The sequence below is a fragment of the Alosa alosa genome, chromosome 1 (genome assembly GCF_017589495.1).
Source record: "Alosa alosa isolate M-15738 ecotype Scorff River chromosome 1, AALO_Geno_1.1, whole genome shotgun sequence".
Classification (NCBI taxonomy): domain Eukaryota; kingdom Metazoa; phylum Chordata; class Actinopteri; order Clupeiformes; family Clupeidae; genus Alosa; species Alosa alosa.
Window position 1 is genome coordinate 10,175,691 of NC_063189.1, and position 12,075 is coordinate 10,187,765.

Here is a 12,075-nt window from a genome sequence, read left to right on the forward strand (position 1 = left end):
CAAAACTTGGCGTGCATACAGAGGGTGTCATAATGATCCTACAATTCCAATTTCGTGCAGTTTTGACTATGTTAGGTCACAGATACCTTCAATTACACCACCTCATTTTTACTTTTTTGTGTTTAACTAGGTGGCGCTATACATGAAATGAGTGGTTATGGAATGGGTTGACATGGCCCCTTGAGATCAACATACAAAAAAAATGGTCCTCCTAAACCCTACAGTTTTCGAGATATTCACAGAAAACTGTGTTTGCCCTACCCTCCTTTCGGGGGGTCCAGTCCAGCGGGGGGGCTACAGATCAAAACGAAAAACAATGGTTCCATGCTATCCATGTGGGGTTACATGCCCACCAAGTTTCGTGTACCCCGGTCTTTCAGTGTCCCGGGAATCATTGACGGAAATTTGGGCATGCGAAAAAAAAAAAAAAAAATCTGACTAAACCTATATGACCGCCGCTTCGCTGCGCGGCGGTCATAATTATTGTACAATCTCGTACAGAATGCATTGTTGGGGTCTGCTTGAATGTTTCGGCCCCCATGTTGAGGTCTCATTGAATAACATGTTACAGGAAGTCTCTGTTCTCCCCACCTGGCACTAAATGATCTGATGAACATCCTACATGCTAACCTTCCAGCACTGTTTGTTTCTGTGAACAGACTTGGGGCTATTTGTGTTTGGATACAATGAGTGAATAATTATAAATGCAATGTGAATGTGGATTTGTCAATCACCCTTCAAAATTAGCATATTTTAAAAAATACACATCTAATGCTAATGTAAAGCCTGATTCAGATTAGTACAATAGAGTCTTAATTGCCTGAACCACTTCCCTCTTTCTTCTGCTCCTCCCATCCTCTCCTCCCCTCTCCCTCTGCCAGTCTCTCAGTCTGACTCAGAGGCAATGTGATCAACCTTTTTTTTTCTGAAATCATTTAATCCACACGCTATCACCTCTCTTACATAAGGACTTTAATTTCTGAACACTGCTCTGTGCATTTCGGAATCGGCATGGGTGGCTACTGATGCACAGAGAACAAAGTCTTCAACTTTGTGCTCTTATCAAATAAAAGTTAATTAACACATGTTTAAGTGGTTGGTTAAAACGTATCGTTTTGAAGCTCATCGGACCGTTCTTCTTACAATCTGTGGCTCACCAATTAAGGAAGATTTCGCGCAAAACCATTCAGGGGGAGCGCCCAGCCCTGACGAGACTGGCCAGCAGGGCGCGAATGATCACGACCGGCGTCTTCGGTGTTGTCATGGTACTGGTGCTGGTGATTTTAATACCCTTCCTGGTAAACTCAGCTGGGACCTCCGCGAGTTATGAAATGCTCGGCGCCTGTAGGATGGTGTGTGATCCGTATGGAACAAAGTCTCCAGCATCTGCTTCAGTCGACACTGCTCGTGACAACCACTTGATCCAGTCTCCACCGCCGTATGCTCGGGGCCCAAAGGGCGATGCAGGGCGCATAGGAAGGAACGGCCCCAGAGGCCAGCCGGGTCCACCGGGTCCACCTGGGCCACCGGGAGAACCAGGACCCCCTGGATTACCTGGACCATCGGGAGAAAGCGCAGCAACCAATGGCATTAGCGCAGCGACATATAACACCGTGCCCAAAATCGCCTTTTACGCAGGGCTTAAAAAACAACACGAGGGGTACGAAGTGTTAAAATTCGACGATGTGGTCACCAATCTTGGCAATCACTATGACCCCACCACGGGCAAATTCACCTGTTCAATTCCAGGAATCTATTTCTTCGTGTACCACGTACTGATGCGCGGAGGTGATGGAACCAGCATGTGGGCTGATCTTTGCAAAAACAATCAGGTAAGGCGCTCCCCCTGAATGCGGGATCTTAGGATCTAGTGTTGCCGTTTAGTCTAGTAAAACAGAATCAGATAGTGTTTAATCAAACTCAAAAGAACACCAGTAGAGTGTATGTGTGGCTATAGCTTAAGGTGGTCAAGCAGTTACATACATAAAGTGAAATAATGACTGAACTAAAATGTACTGTATATTTATATGAACGTTGAACATTGAATTTTCGTTGTTATTTTTTCAGGTTCGGGCGAGCGCAATAGCACAAGATGCTGACCAGAATTACGACTATGCCAGCAATAGTGTAATTCTGCACCTCGAACCCGGTGACGAGATTTACATAAAGCTGGACGGCGGAAAGGCTCACGGTGGGAATAACAACAAGTACAGCACCTTCTCTGGCTTCATGATTTATGCCGATTAAAGCGCATTCTTTCACATTTCATGGTCTCACCTTGTACCACAAGGCAACAACTGACAACAAACAAATACTGTTTGACCAACATCTGTATCGACACCCTGCCCTACCCAAATGTAAACATTCTTGGTCGAACAAAAAAGGTTTGGTATATCCCAGACGCACGCATGTATTATTATTACATACTTGTGGGCATTTTTACACTGAGATAGTACTTGCTTGAAACAGGTGCATCAAATAGCGTAAGACATATACCAAAATAAGTTTTAAATTAGTGCACTCTGTATAAGAAATTATTTCTGTGGTATAAAATCCAGCAATTTTCCATTCTATGTAAATTCCAGGTATAGACTATATTACCATAACAATGGTCCATAAGAAGGTTGTTTAAGCAAGCACTAAAGCAACTAGGCCTGACATACTTACTGTTCTCTAATTATACCAATCCCTTGTTTAGCACAGAACTAGTGGGTAACCTTGTAGATGCAACATAATTTGCAATAAAACTTCTAATCATGGATAATGTTGACAGTTGGAAAACGAAATGACATCCACATTGACAATCCTTTGTTTTGTACTATATGTCATGGAATTTAGCTGGAATTAATGGATTGTACACAGAGTGTGCATCTGTGGGAGGATACATTCATTAATGCAGTATACTGTATGTATTAATATGATGGTTCATGTTGAAGTTTCTTTCCTATACATAACGCTATGGTGTTACCATTAAAACAGGTGGCTTACAGTTTAGGTTTTAATAAACTCACATAACTGGGCACTGAAAGTGTAACAAGTCTTTCCTTTTACTTGAGGGATGAACATGATTCAAACCATGTGGTTACAATTCACAGCCATCAGATGGTTTGAAAGTATCTGCATCCATGTGTTTCTTCTCCTCCTTGTCTAAGTAGAGAGCACCAAATGCTTTCTTTGGAGCTGGCAGGGACACTGTTTGTTGCTTCCATCAACAGGCGCTGTGGACTGTGCTGCCAAACTGATGATGAGTTCTCCAATACATTAATATTGAGGACTCACTGATAAGACGGATGTCAATGAATGATGTTACATAAGACCCAATCCACAATAAACACACAGACAAAAAGATGATTAGAAACAGAAATTATTTTAATGTTTCCTGATAGCATGACATTGTTCTCTGATTTCCATTTGTTGATGGGAAAACTTGACAAAGAAATCATATTTAGAAAACATATAAACAAAGCTGAAAAACACTGTCAAAAAACAAGGCATTGCACCACATTTTTATAGCACCATTTGAAATCTGCAGTTATGTCCAGTTTAATTATTGCTTTGTATACCTGGAAATTGGATTTAGAGGACTTTCCTAGCAACACCATTGTCTAGTGTTCACAGCCAAATAAGATTTGTGAACACTGAAAGGTTACTAAAATGTTCCCTTTGTAAATATGTTAATCTTTAATTACTTTAGTAATCAGCCTTTTATTAGTATAAATATTTCATAAGACTGTCAGCACTGGTTTTCATTCAAAGATTTGGAGATTTATAAAATTGCACCCTTCATTTCACAGTAACTTTTTTAGTCAATCCTTTCAGTCAAAGGACATAACTGAACACACATTACAGTTTAAAACTTATTGCACTGGTAGATCACATTTAGGACCTTTACTTTTAGGTTCTGTGCAAAAATGAAACTTCGGTCAATCATTACTTTCTGTGATAGCACCAAAAAAAAACCTTAATCACTCTGAAGTGATACAATTTCCTTGATGGATAGCAATTAGTATAAACATTGACTCATTTGAACGTTAGCCAGTGTTTAGGATTATCGATCAGGATCTTGTCCACTTGGTTCTGAGAGATCCCTCTAGACAGCATCTTGGGCACAATGCTCTTCAGAATGTGAGAGTAGCCATGCCCGCCATATTTCATCAAGCGGTTCTTAGTGTGAATGTCATGTGCGATAACAATCCGGTCTTCGTATCCCTCCTTCACAAGGAAGGACAACCTGAAACAACACATTACATTATAATACTTTATTGCCATTGCCAGGTTTGATACATATCATGATGAGATCTGAAAACTGTCCACAAATCTGTAGCACTTATACAAAAAAATGTACGTTACCGAACAACTAGGGCAATGACATCCTGTTTGTAGCAAATAATGCAAAGGGGTCGTATATTACCGTAGTGAAAAAAACACCAGATGTAGACTGTGGGGGCTCCCCCCCCCCCATACACGACTAAGAGGATTACTTACGCCTGCACCCTCTGACTGTCGCTGGGCATGTCAATCTCCAGGTTAAAGGCATAGTCCAGCATCTCTGTTCCGAACAGGTCATACTCCAGATAGCTGCCCAGCTTGGCAAATTCCAGCAACTCACCATAGTCAAAGATGGTCCTGAGGAATGAACAGCAGCACAGTTAAAGATTACCCTGGGTGTACAAATATACAGGCCAAGATGGAAGGACACAATAGAGATGTAGCCCAACCTATAGCAAGAATGCACTACCTAGGCTAGGTACCAATTAACACTTTATAAATACTTCAAGGCTTTCACTAAATTAACATATAATATACCAGACTTGAGAGTGATAATGGCTTCCTGTTCTCTTCAGCTGTCAGTTGGGTATTTGTTTTGTAAATATTTTATCATTTTTCCACTCTTCCCTAATCCACTGAGGTTTTTAGTCCAAACTCATGGCTATAAAACATAAAGGTTTAATTTTTTAATGTATACTAAGGTGGCATAAAATTAGACAGAACTTTGGAATCTAGTTTATCAGAAACAAGTATTATTGATCATCCCATTTGGTCTTCACTCCCATTAAGGGACTAACCTGTCCAGGTGTGACATGACCGTTTTGGAGATGTCTCCCCCGGCCTCCTGCAGAATGCGCACCACCTCTGTGGGGGCAGTGGTGTGCCGGCCCGGATGGATGATGACAGGGCAGCCGAGTTGGGTCTGAGCATGTGCAGTGGCCCTCAGCACCTTTTTCTCGCTCTCTGTGATTGGCCAGCTGGTACCAATCTCACCAATAACACCACAGCGAATGTCTGTACCATCCGCGCCATGAAGCACTTCGCTCACAATGATGTCAGTCAGCTTTTAGGGGAATGTTTGAATATGAATGTTAGCTTGCTGTCCGAGGATACCTCATGACTGAATTTAACATCTTATACTCTTTTGAAAAATGAAAACAATGAGCATAAATTAACCAAAGGCATTAAACATGGCTGAAAATGATTCTCTCTACTAAGAATAAACATTAAAGTGACTATTAGTGATAATCACTGATAAGGATTAATATACTGATTAGGGAAGTATTATTGGGGGTGCAACTAAACAAGCCTAACAATGACATCTCAAAAGGACATAGGGGGCTCATAATATATCCTAAGTCTTGTAATATGACTTTACTTTACATACCTTCTCCACTGTCATTTTCTTGGTCTGGTCCGAATGAGTCACGTCAACGTAGTACCCAGCCCCCGCTATGATGTGAACACCTGTGTCTTTGGCCAGCTGCTTCATTGCGGGAAGGTTCCGCGAGATGCCTGTGGTCGTGTTCTCCACAATGGTGCCCCCTCCTGCCCGCCGGTAGTAGTGCAACTCCTCTCGGACCGCCTCGATCTCCTGACAGAGCAAGAGGTTTTCGTGACTGCTGTATGGGTTCTGTCGGAGCCAGTGCAGATTACGCATTTCAATGGGTGCCTCCGACGCCAACTCCTCTCCAGGCGCCGGTGAGACGTAGCTGCACTCGAAGGTCATGGTCAGGTGTTCGTGGGTCATGGTGCGGCCCAGCTGGGCTGGATCCAACAGCCCAAGCACCGTTTGGACCTTTCCACTTAAAGCTGTCATCTATGCAGAAGAGAGACCAGGGATCTGAATGTTCGGCGGTTCTACAATTTCAATGGCAAAAGCATCTGTGTAATCATTAATCACATTGTATAACATTTACGAAGCATGCAGAGGAAAAGGCCACAGATTGAGGGCAAAGGTTAGTTTTTACTTGACATGTCCTATAAAAAATGTGTGTCGTTACAACTACTCTAACCCAAATCCTCACTATCAGGATTTAGGCAAAGATTGATCTTTGATTTAGGCATAGGCTAGCTGCCTTTCACAGGGTGGGTAGCTGTTCAGTGCCAACATTTGGGTCAGTGTAGGCTATCCGATTGAGAATGCAGTTTTTATTACATGTAATGTTTCTATGCACTTTGATTCTTATTATTCTGCACACCTGCTAATAAGCAACGCCAAATATCTTACTTTCACAAAATTCCCGCAATTTAACAATAAAATACAGTAAAATCAATGTTGTCGACATAAGGTTTTATAGTCCCTGTATAAACACTCAATGAAGCGAGCGAGCCATAGTGTAAAGAACTTCGAAGCAATGGTAGGCTACATTCGACGACGTGAGGAAACCTACTCGAATCCAATGTGAAAACAAACCTTTGCGATTGCCCGAGCCTTTCAAAACCGGACCAAACACAACATTAGACCCAACCTGCAGGAATTACCTTTGGTCAGCACTGCAGTGAGGCTACTTGCACAAATGTCTTGCAGAGGAAGCAACAGGCTTGAAAGTTGCAACCCCGAAATACCGCGAGAATATCCTCGATATTCTCGATCACTTCCCCAAGCGGCCACTAATGGAGATAGACATGTGTAGGCCGACAGGAACGGGTATGTAGCCTACAGTTTTATACTGTAGCCTAGATATCACGCATTACAGCCTGATGTTACTTGGTTCTTTAATAGGCTACATTTGTAAAGAATTTAGTGACTCGATTGGGAAACGTTTCCAACACTTGCATCGCGACGGGCACTAACTTTGGTCCAGCCTGACCAATCACATTGATCAGAGATTCTTAATGTTACTTAAGCCTACCCCAGATAGCAAAATTTGACCGGCCCACCTCTGGCCCACTACCTTGCCTCAGGGTTTTGTGAGTGTTGGCCCAGTTCTGGCTGGGCCTCCGGCCCAACAATGGCCCAGTTACTGATAGCTGACACAAAGAATTTCCTCTGGCCCATATATGGCCCACACACTGCAAAATGACTCTCATTGTTTCTTTTGGCCCAGGTCTGGCCCACACACTGTAAAATGACTCTTATTGGAACTGTTGGCCTACACACTGTGAAATGACTCTTATTGTTTCTGTTGGCCCAGGTGTGGCCCACACACTGTGAAATGACTGTCATGCATTCTGTTGGCCCAGGTCTGGCCCACACACTGTGAAATGACTGTCATGCATTCTGTTGGCCCAGGTCTGGCCCACACACTATATAACTGAGTGTTGGCTGGGCCTCTGGGCCTGTACTGGCCCACACACTATAAAACTGATCTGACTGAGTGTTGGCTGAGTGTCGGCTGGGCCTCTGGGCCTGTACTGGCCCACGCACTATAAAACTGATCTGACTGAGTGTTGGCTGAATGTCGGCTGGGTCCCCGGGCCACATGCGGCCCATTAACTACCAAAAGTACTTGAAAATAAACACAAATCCAGAACTAGTAATTAAAAGCACAAGCTACTTTTATTAACAAGTTTAACAAACACAAGCTTGCAAATAAAACAAACATTTAAAAATTATACAAGCTTTTACATATATACACTTTAGAAATTAAACAAGTTAAAATATACAAGCTACTTTTATCTACAACAATCGACATCTTTCATATACAAAAACACAAACAATAAACATTTTAAAACTGTATAATGATTCAAAGAAATACATTTTTCTAAATTAACATTAAACATTTACAGAAATATTCTATCTCTCTCCCTCACTCACTCTAAAAGAGTAATTCCATTGTCAGTAGTTGTGGGTTGTGAGTTAAGTGTTAAGTGCTAGTGCTTTAAATTCTGTATTTTTGTACCATGTACCATGACCTACCCAGCTACATACATGCACACACACTCACTCTCAAAGTATTTTTTTCAATAGCAGCAACCTTTGCCACCTGCCTTCTCTTTCTGTTGCCATTTCATTGTTGCCTCCACCAGTTTCAGCAGCACTACCAGCCGGGGTGTCTCCAAACAGCATTTAGGTATAAAGAATATTATAAGATCATTATGAGGTCTAAAGCAAGATTTCAACATGTCATCTGTCAGAGAAGTTCTGTTTGTCCACTCAAATATACTTACAGATGGCCACCTCAGCTCTCTTTGGGGGTTGATCAAAGAGTTATTTCCATCCATCCTTCAATTTGAGATGCATGGACAGCATGCCTTTTCAAAAGAAATGAAAAAAATCATTAAACTATTTATCCTTTACTGTCTGACAAAATATTACTAAAGCCCAGTCTTGCCACTCTGCAGCTGTCTTGGTAACACCTCCCTGGTAGTTATTTTGGGCAAAAAAGACATTGTGTGATTGTTAAATGCTAATATATTACCAATGACAATCACCATAAGCAAGACATATTTGTCAACACATACAGACCTGAAGCACAAAAGCTTGTGGACTTCCTTCACAAGAGCCTTGTGGGTGCTCCAGTTGGTTGGCCATGTTTCCTGCCCACTCCTGTTCTTTGCTGACATAATGGATGAGGCAAACCAAAAGCATCTAAAAACGACAAATCACAAAACACAGGCCTAGATGAAAGCTGATTCCTATGATTTGGCTCATCTAAACAAAAACGTATTACTTATTCCCCTATGGTCGCTGATAGGCCTGACATTTTTCTTGTGTTAGGGAAACTGTTATGAACTATGGTGTTCCAGACTAGATCTCCCTGAAAGAATGCTAAACTGCTTGAGGAAATGTTTGCTGTTTGTGATGATGGATCTCTGGCTGTAGCTCAATCTTTTGTCCAGAAAACATTTGGCGTCGCAGATGGATACAGATATACTCAAGATGGCTGCCACTGTGCACGGCCAGAGAGTGATACCGAGCTGACCTTTCCCTTGTCCCTTCTGTACTCCCTTAGTCCACCATCTCTGCTGTGAAGAGGGAGTAGGCTACATGCACAACAAGAGTCTCATGAAAACTGAAAGGCGTCCCTGTCATTCGTGAAACGGCAACATGCCTAGGCTCACAGGCAAAAGACTAGCCTTGATGGCTGTTTCCAGTTAGTGACTTCTAGTCTGAACCTCATCCACAAACACTTTGTATCTTTAAACTGATTAAGACTTTAAGACATAGTTATAGCTTAGCATTATGATCTAGGAAACCTACTAATTTAGTTTTTACGAATTTATCCTGTCAACACACACACCACTTAAAACCTTTAAAAAATATATAAAACCCTTTGTAGGTTTGTGGTTAATGTGTGCTTTGCTCCAGTACCTCCTGATCTCGGCAGTTACATTTATGCATTTTACCCCAGGCTGGACTTTGCCCTGGGGGTCTCATTTGCCCTCTGTGTTCATCAGTCACTATGAAATGTTTTGAACAAGACTAAAGAGAAACGCAGCAAGAACCTGAAACAAAAAGATGACTTTTCCATACCATGGTCCCCATAGTCAGGTCTCTGTCAACATGAGGAAACAATAAATTATGTCCAATCCTCGCCACTGTGATGTCTAATCCTTCATTAGTAATGGCAGTGTTCTGCTTATAGGATTTGTTTCAGCTCAGGACAAATATTCGCTCACTGAAATTATGCATTGGTATTTCCAACAGTCCTCAATGGGCTGCATAACTTTTCTTATTATTTCTTTAGACACCTTGATGTTTCATTATAAATATATGGCTTTTCTACTGTAATTAAGCATCTGACATGTTCAAATACTTCCCCCAAACTACAATGTTGCCAATACAATTCACACGCTTTTGGAAAATTATATCAATCGCTTCTCTTTACTGTAGTGTTTGTTTGGGTGTTTTACAATGTATTACTGTTTTCTGTCTTGGTCTCATTTACTAAGTTCTTAGTTTGTTCTTGTCTTCCTGCACTCGTTATTCACAATTCTCAGCAACCTAGAGTTCTCATTAAGATTTCAAGGGAGGGATAAGATACTAAGCCTATAAAAAATGTCAGCAAACAAATGTAAAAAATACACCTTTACTCCGGTTTATGATGATTTTAAGTACGATTCTGAAGACAGATAGCTGTGGCTCAAGGGGCAGCACCTTACTCCATACCTGAGTCTCAGTGCCCATGCAGGTACGATTTTGACCTGCAGTCATTTCCCAATCCAATCCCATCTCTCTCTCTCCAACTCACTTCTTGTCTCTGTCCAATGTCCTATCTACATACATAGGCAAAAGCCTGACATTCAAACGAATCATTGAATAATCAGCATTAGTGACATTAAAGTTCAAAAACTCTTTTATTATTATTTTCACTGTTCAAATAATGGTCATAATAATCTATGATATGGCATAATATGCTGAGGAAATAAATTCAAAAGTGCTTCAGGAAGAAGTTTTATTTTCACATGTAAGGCATTTCAGGCCACAGATAACCTAGGGGACACAATGAAAATAAATTAACACTCCCCTCAATGCCAACACTTTCTTTGCATTGATGTGCGACTTTAGAGTTGACAAACCCCAGTAATATGCAAATTCCTTGCTGCAGACATTGCAAAGGACTTTATTTTAATCAACACTTTATTTTTATCAACACCATCAGGTCGTTTTTTAAAAGTAATGTTCCAATAGATGATCTAGGCAGCACATTTTCTTCTCTCTCCTTCATTTTACAGTCTACAGTCTGACTAGAATGGCTGGGGGTCAAAGGTGATACGGAATCGATTCATCTGTGCTATTTTTTTTTTAATCAGTTATTTTTTCTCAAATTAATTAATAGAAATTAATCAGTTATTTTGACAGCCCTACATACATCCATATTCTACATCTATATTCAGCTTGTTGGTTCAGAATGTACTTTAAGTGTAGCGGGTGTGATACTCTTCCTGAAAATAACACTATAAAAACAGTTAGGAGCAAAGTGACAGTAGCAGACAAGCTTCAGTCTAAATGTCATCAGACAGTGACAGACAATGTCATGCACAGAGCTATTTCAGGTGCTATACATAATATTTGTCCTCAATAGAACCCCCAATAAACCCTCAGGTGAGAGCAGATCTATTTAAAAAGAGATTATTTTAAAAAGTATGTCACGACCACAAGTCCCTCCATTTACTGATGGATGTCCATCTCGGTGGCTCCCGGGTGTCCATGTCTCTTTCCTCAGGCGCTGGCTGGACGACAAGCCTCAGCTGGCGCTGGAGACCTCGCTGGTTCACATGGGGAGGGCATGAGTCAGTGACCAGTGCGGTGAGATGAAATGGCCTACAGGCCACATGTTAATGTTTCTCAAGGCTGTGCATCTATCAGACTTAACTGATGCTCTCACTGCCTTATTTTCACCAAGTTGTAGTTGATGTATTGAGAGTTAGGACATATGTCTATGGTTACTGTATCATGCCCAATTGTAGGGATATGCTAGAATGTTTTTTTGTTTGTTTCAGGTTCATTAGGACATCGTATAACAGTAGCCTGGCACCAACAACAGTTTTGGCTCACCACTTGAATAGTCTTACTCTCGTACATACACAAACATACAACCCTGACTCCAAAAAAGTTGGGATTCCGTGTAAAATGTAAATAAAAGCAGAATGTGATGATTTCTAAATGCAAGGACAACACATCGATGGTTGAAACAGATACATTCTTGTCTTTTTGAAGAAGATATGTTCATTTTGAAAAAGATATGTTCATTTTGAATTTGATGTCAAGGGAATTTGTTTATTGTTTTGGTCATTGTTCATTTTTATTGAAAGAATCAAAATGGTCATTTTCAACAATTTCAACATGTCCTTTTTCCAACTAAATAGGGGTTTATGAGATTTGAACATAATCACATTCTCTTTCTATTTACATTTTAC

At 41.0% G+C, this 12,075-nt stretch overlaps 2 protein-coding genes across 3 annotated transcripts; one reads left to right on the forward strand and one right to left on the reverse strand.

The window, feature by feature from the left end:
• The first annotated feature begins 983 nt into the window (after positions 1 to 983).
• c1ql3b (complement component 1, q subcomponent-like 3b) lies at positions 984 to 3,020 on the forward strand. Its single transcript, XM_048260748.1, has 2 exons — positions 984 to 1,832; positions 2,068 to 3,020. The coding sequence occupies exons 1-2, from the start codon at positions 1,233 to 1,235 to the stop codon at positions 2,245 to 2,247; spliced, it is 780 nt and encodes a 259-aa protein (XP_048116705.1). The 5' UTR covers positions 984 to 1,232; the 3' UTR covers positions 2,248 to 3,020.
• A 328-nt stretch (positions 3,021 to 3,348) lies between these two features.
• Positions 3,349 to 6,828, reverse strand: pter (phosphotriesterase related). Of its 2 annotated transcripts, none has more exons than XM_048260664.1 (5): positions 6,754 to 6,828; positions 5,657 to 6,088; positions 5,067 to 5,332; positions 4,486 to 4,626; positions 3,349 to 4,231 (listed from the first exon to the last, which is right to left on the reverse strand). In XM_048260664.1, the coding sequence occupies exons 2-5, from the start codon at positions 6,086 to 6,088 to the stop codon at positions 4,021 to 4,023; spliced, it is 1,050 nt and encodes a 349-aa protein (XP_048116621.1). In that variant the 5' UTR covers positions 6,754 to 6,828; the 3' UTR covers positions 3,349 to 4,020. The 2 variants fall into 2 exon arrangements, with proteins under 2 accessions (XP_048116621.1, XP_048116630.1); XM_048260673.1 differs by having other exon boundaries at positions 6,686 to 6,771.
• Positions 6,829 to 12,075: the final 5,247 nt, after the last annotated feature.

Bases quoted from the DNA above. Each gene is read 5' to 3' on its own strand.
- c1ql3b (XM_048260748.1), top strand. From the start codon at position 1,233: ATGATCACGACCGGCGTCTTCGGTGTTGTCATGGTACTGGTGCTGGTG. The intron at 1,833-2,067 runs GTAAGGCGCTCC...TTATTTTTTCAG, and splicing joins ATCTTTGCAAAAACAATCAG to GTTCGGGCGAGCGCAATAGC.
- pter (XM_048260664.1), bottom strand. From the start codon at position 6,088: ATGACAGCTTTAAGTGGAAAGGTCCAAACGGTGCTTGGGCTGTTGGAT. The intron at 5,333-5,656 runs GTATGTAAAGTA...TTCCCCTAAAAG, and splicing joins AGAAAATGACAGTGGAGAAG to CTGACTGACATCATTGTGAG. The intron at 4,232-4,485 runs GTAAGTAATCCT...GTGTTGTTTCAG, and splicing joins GACAGTCAGAGGGTGCAGGC to GTTGTCCTTCCTTGTGAAGG.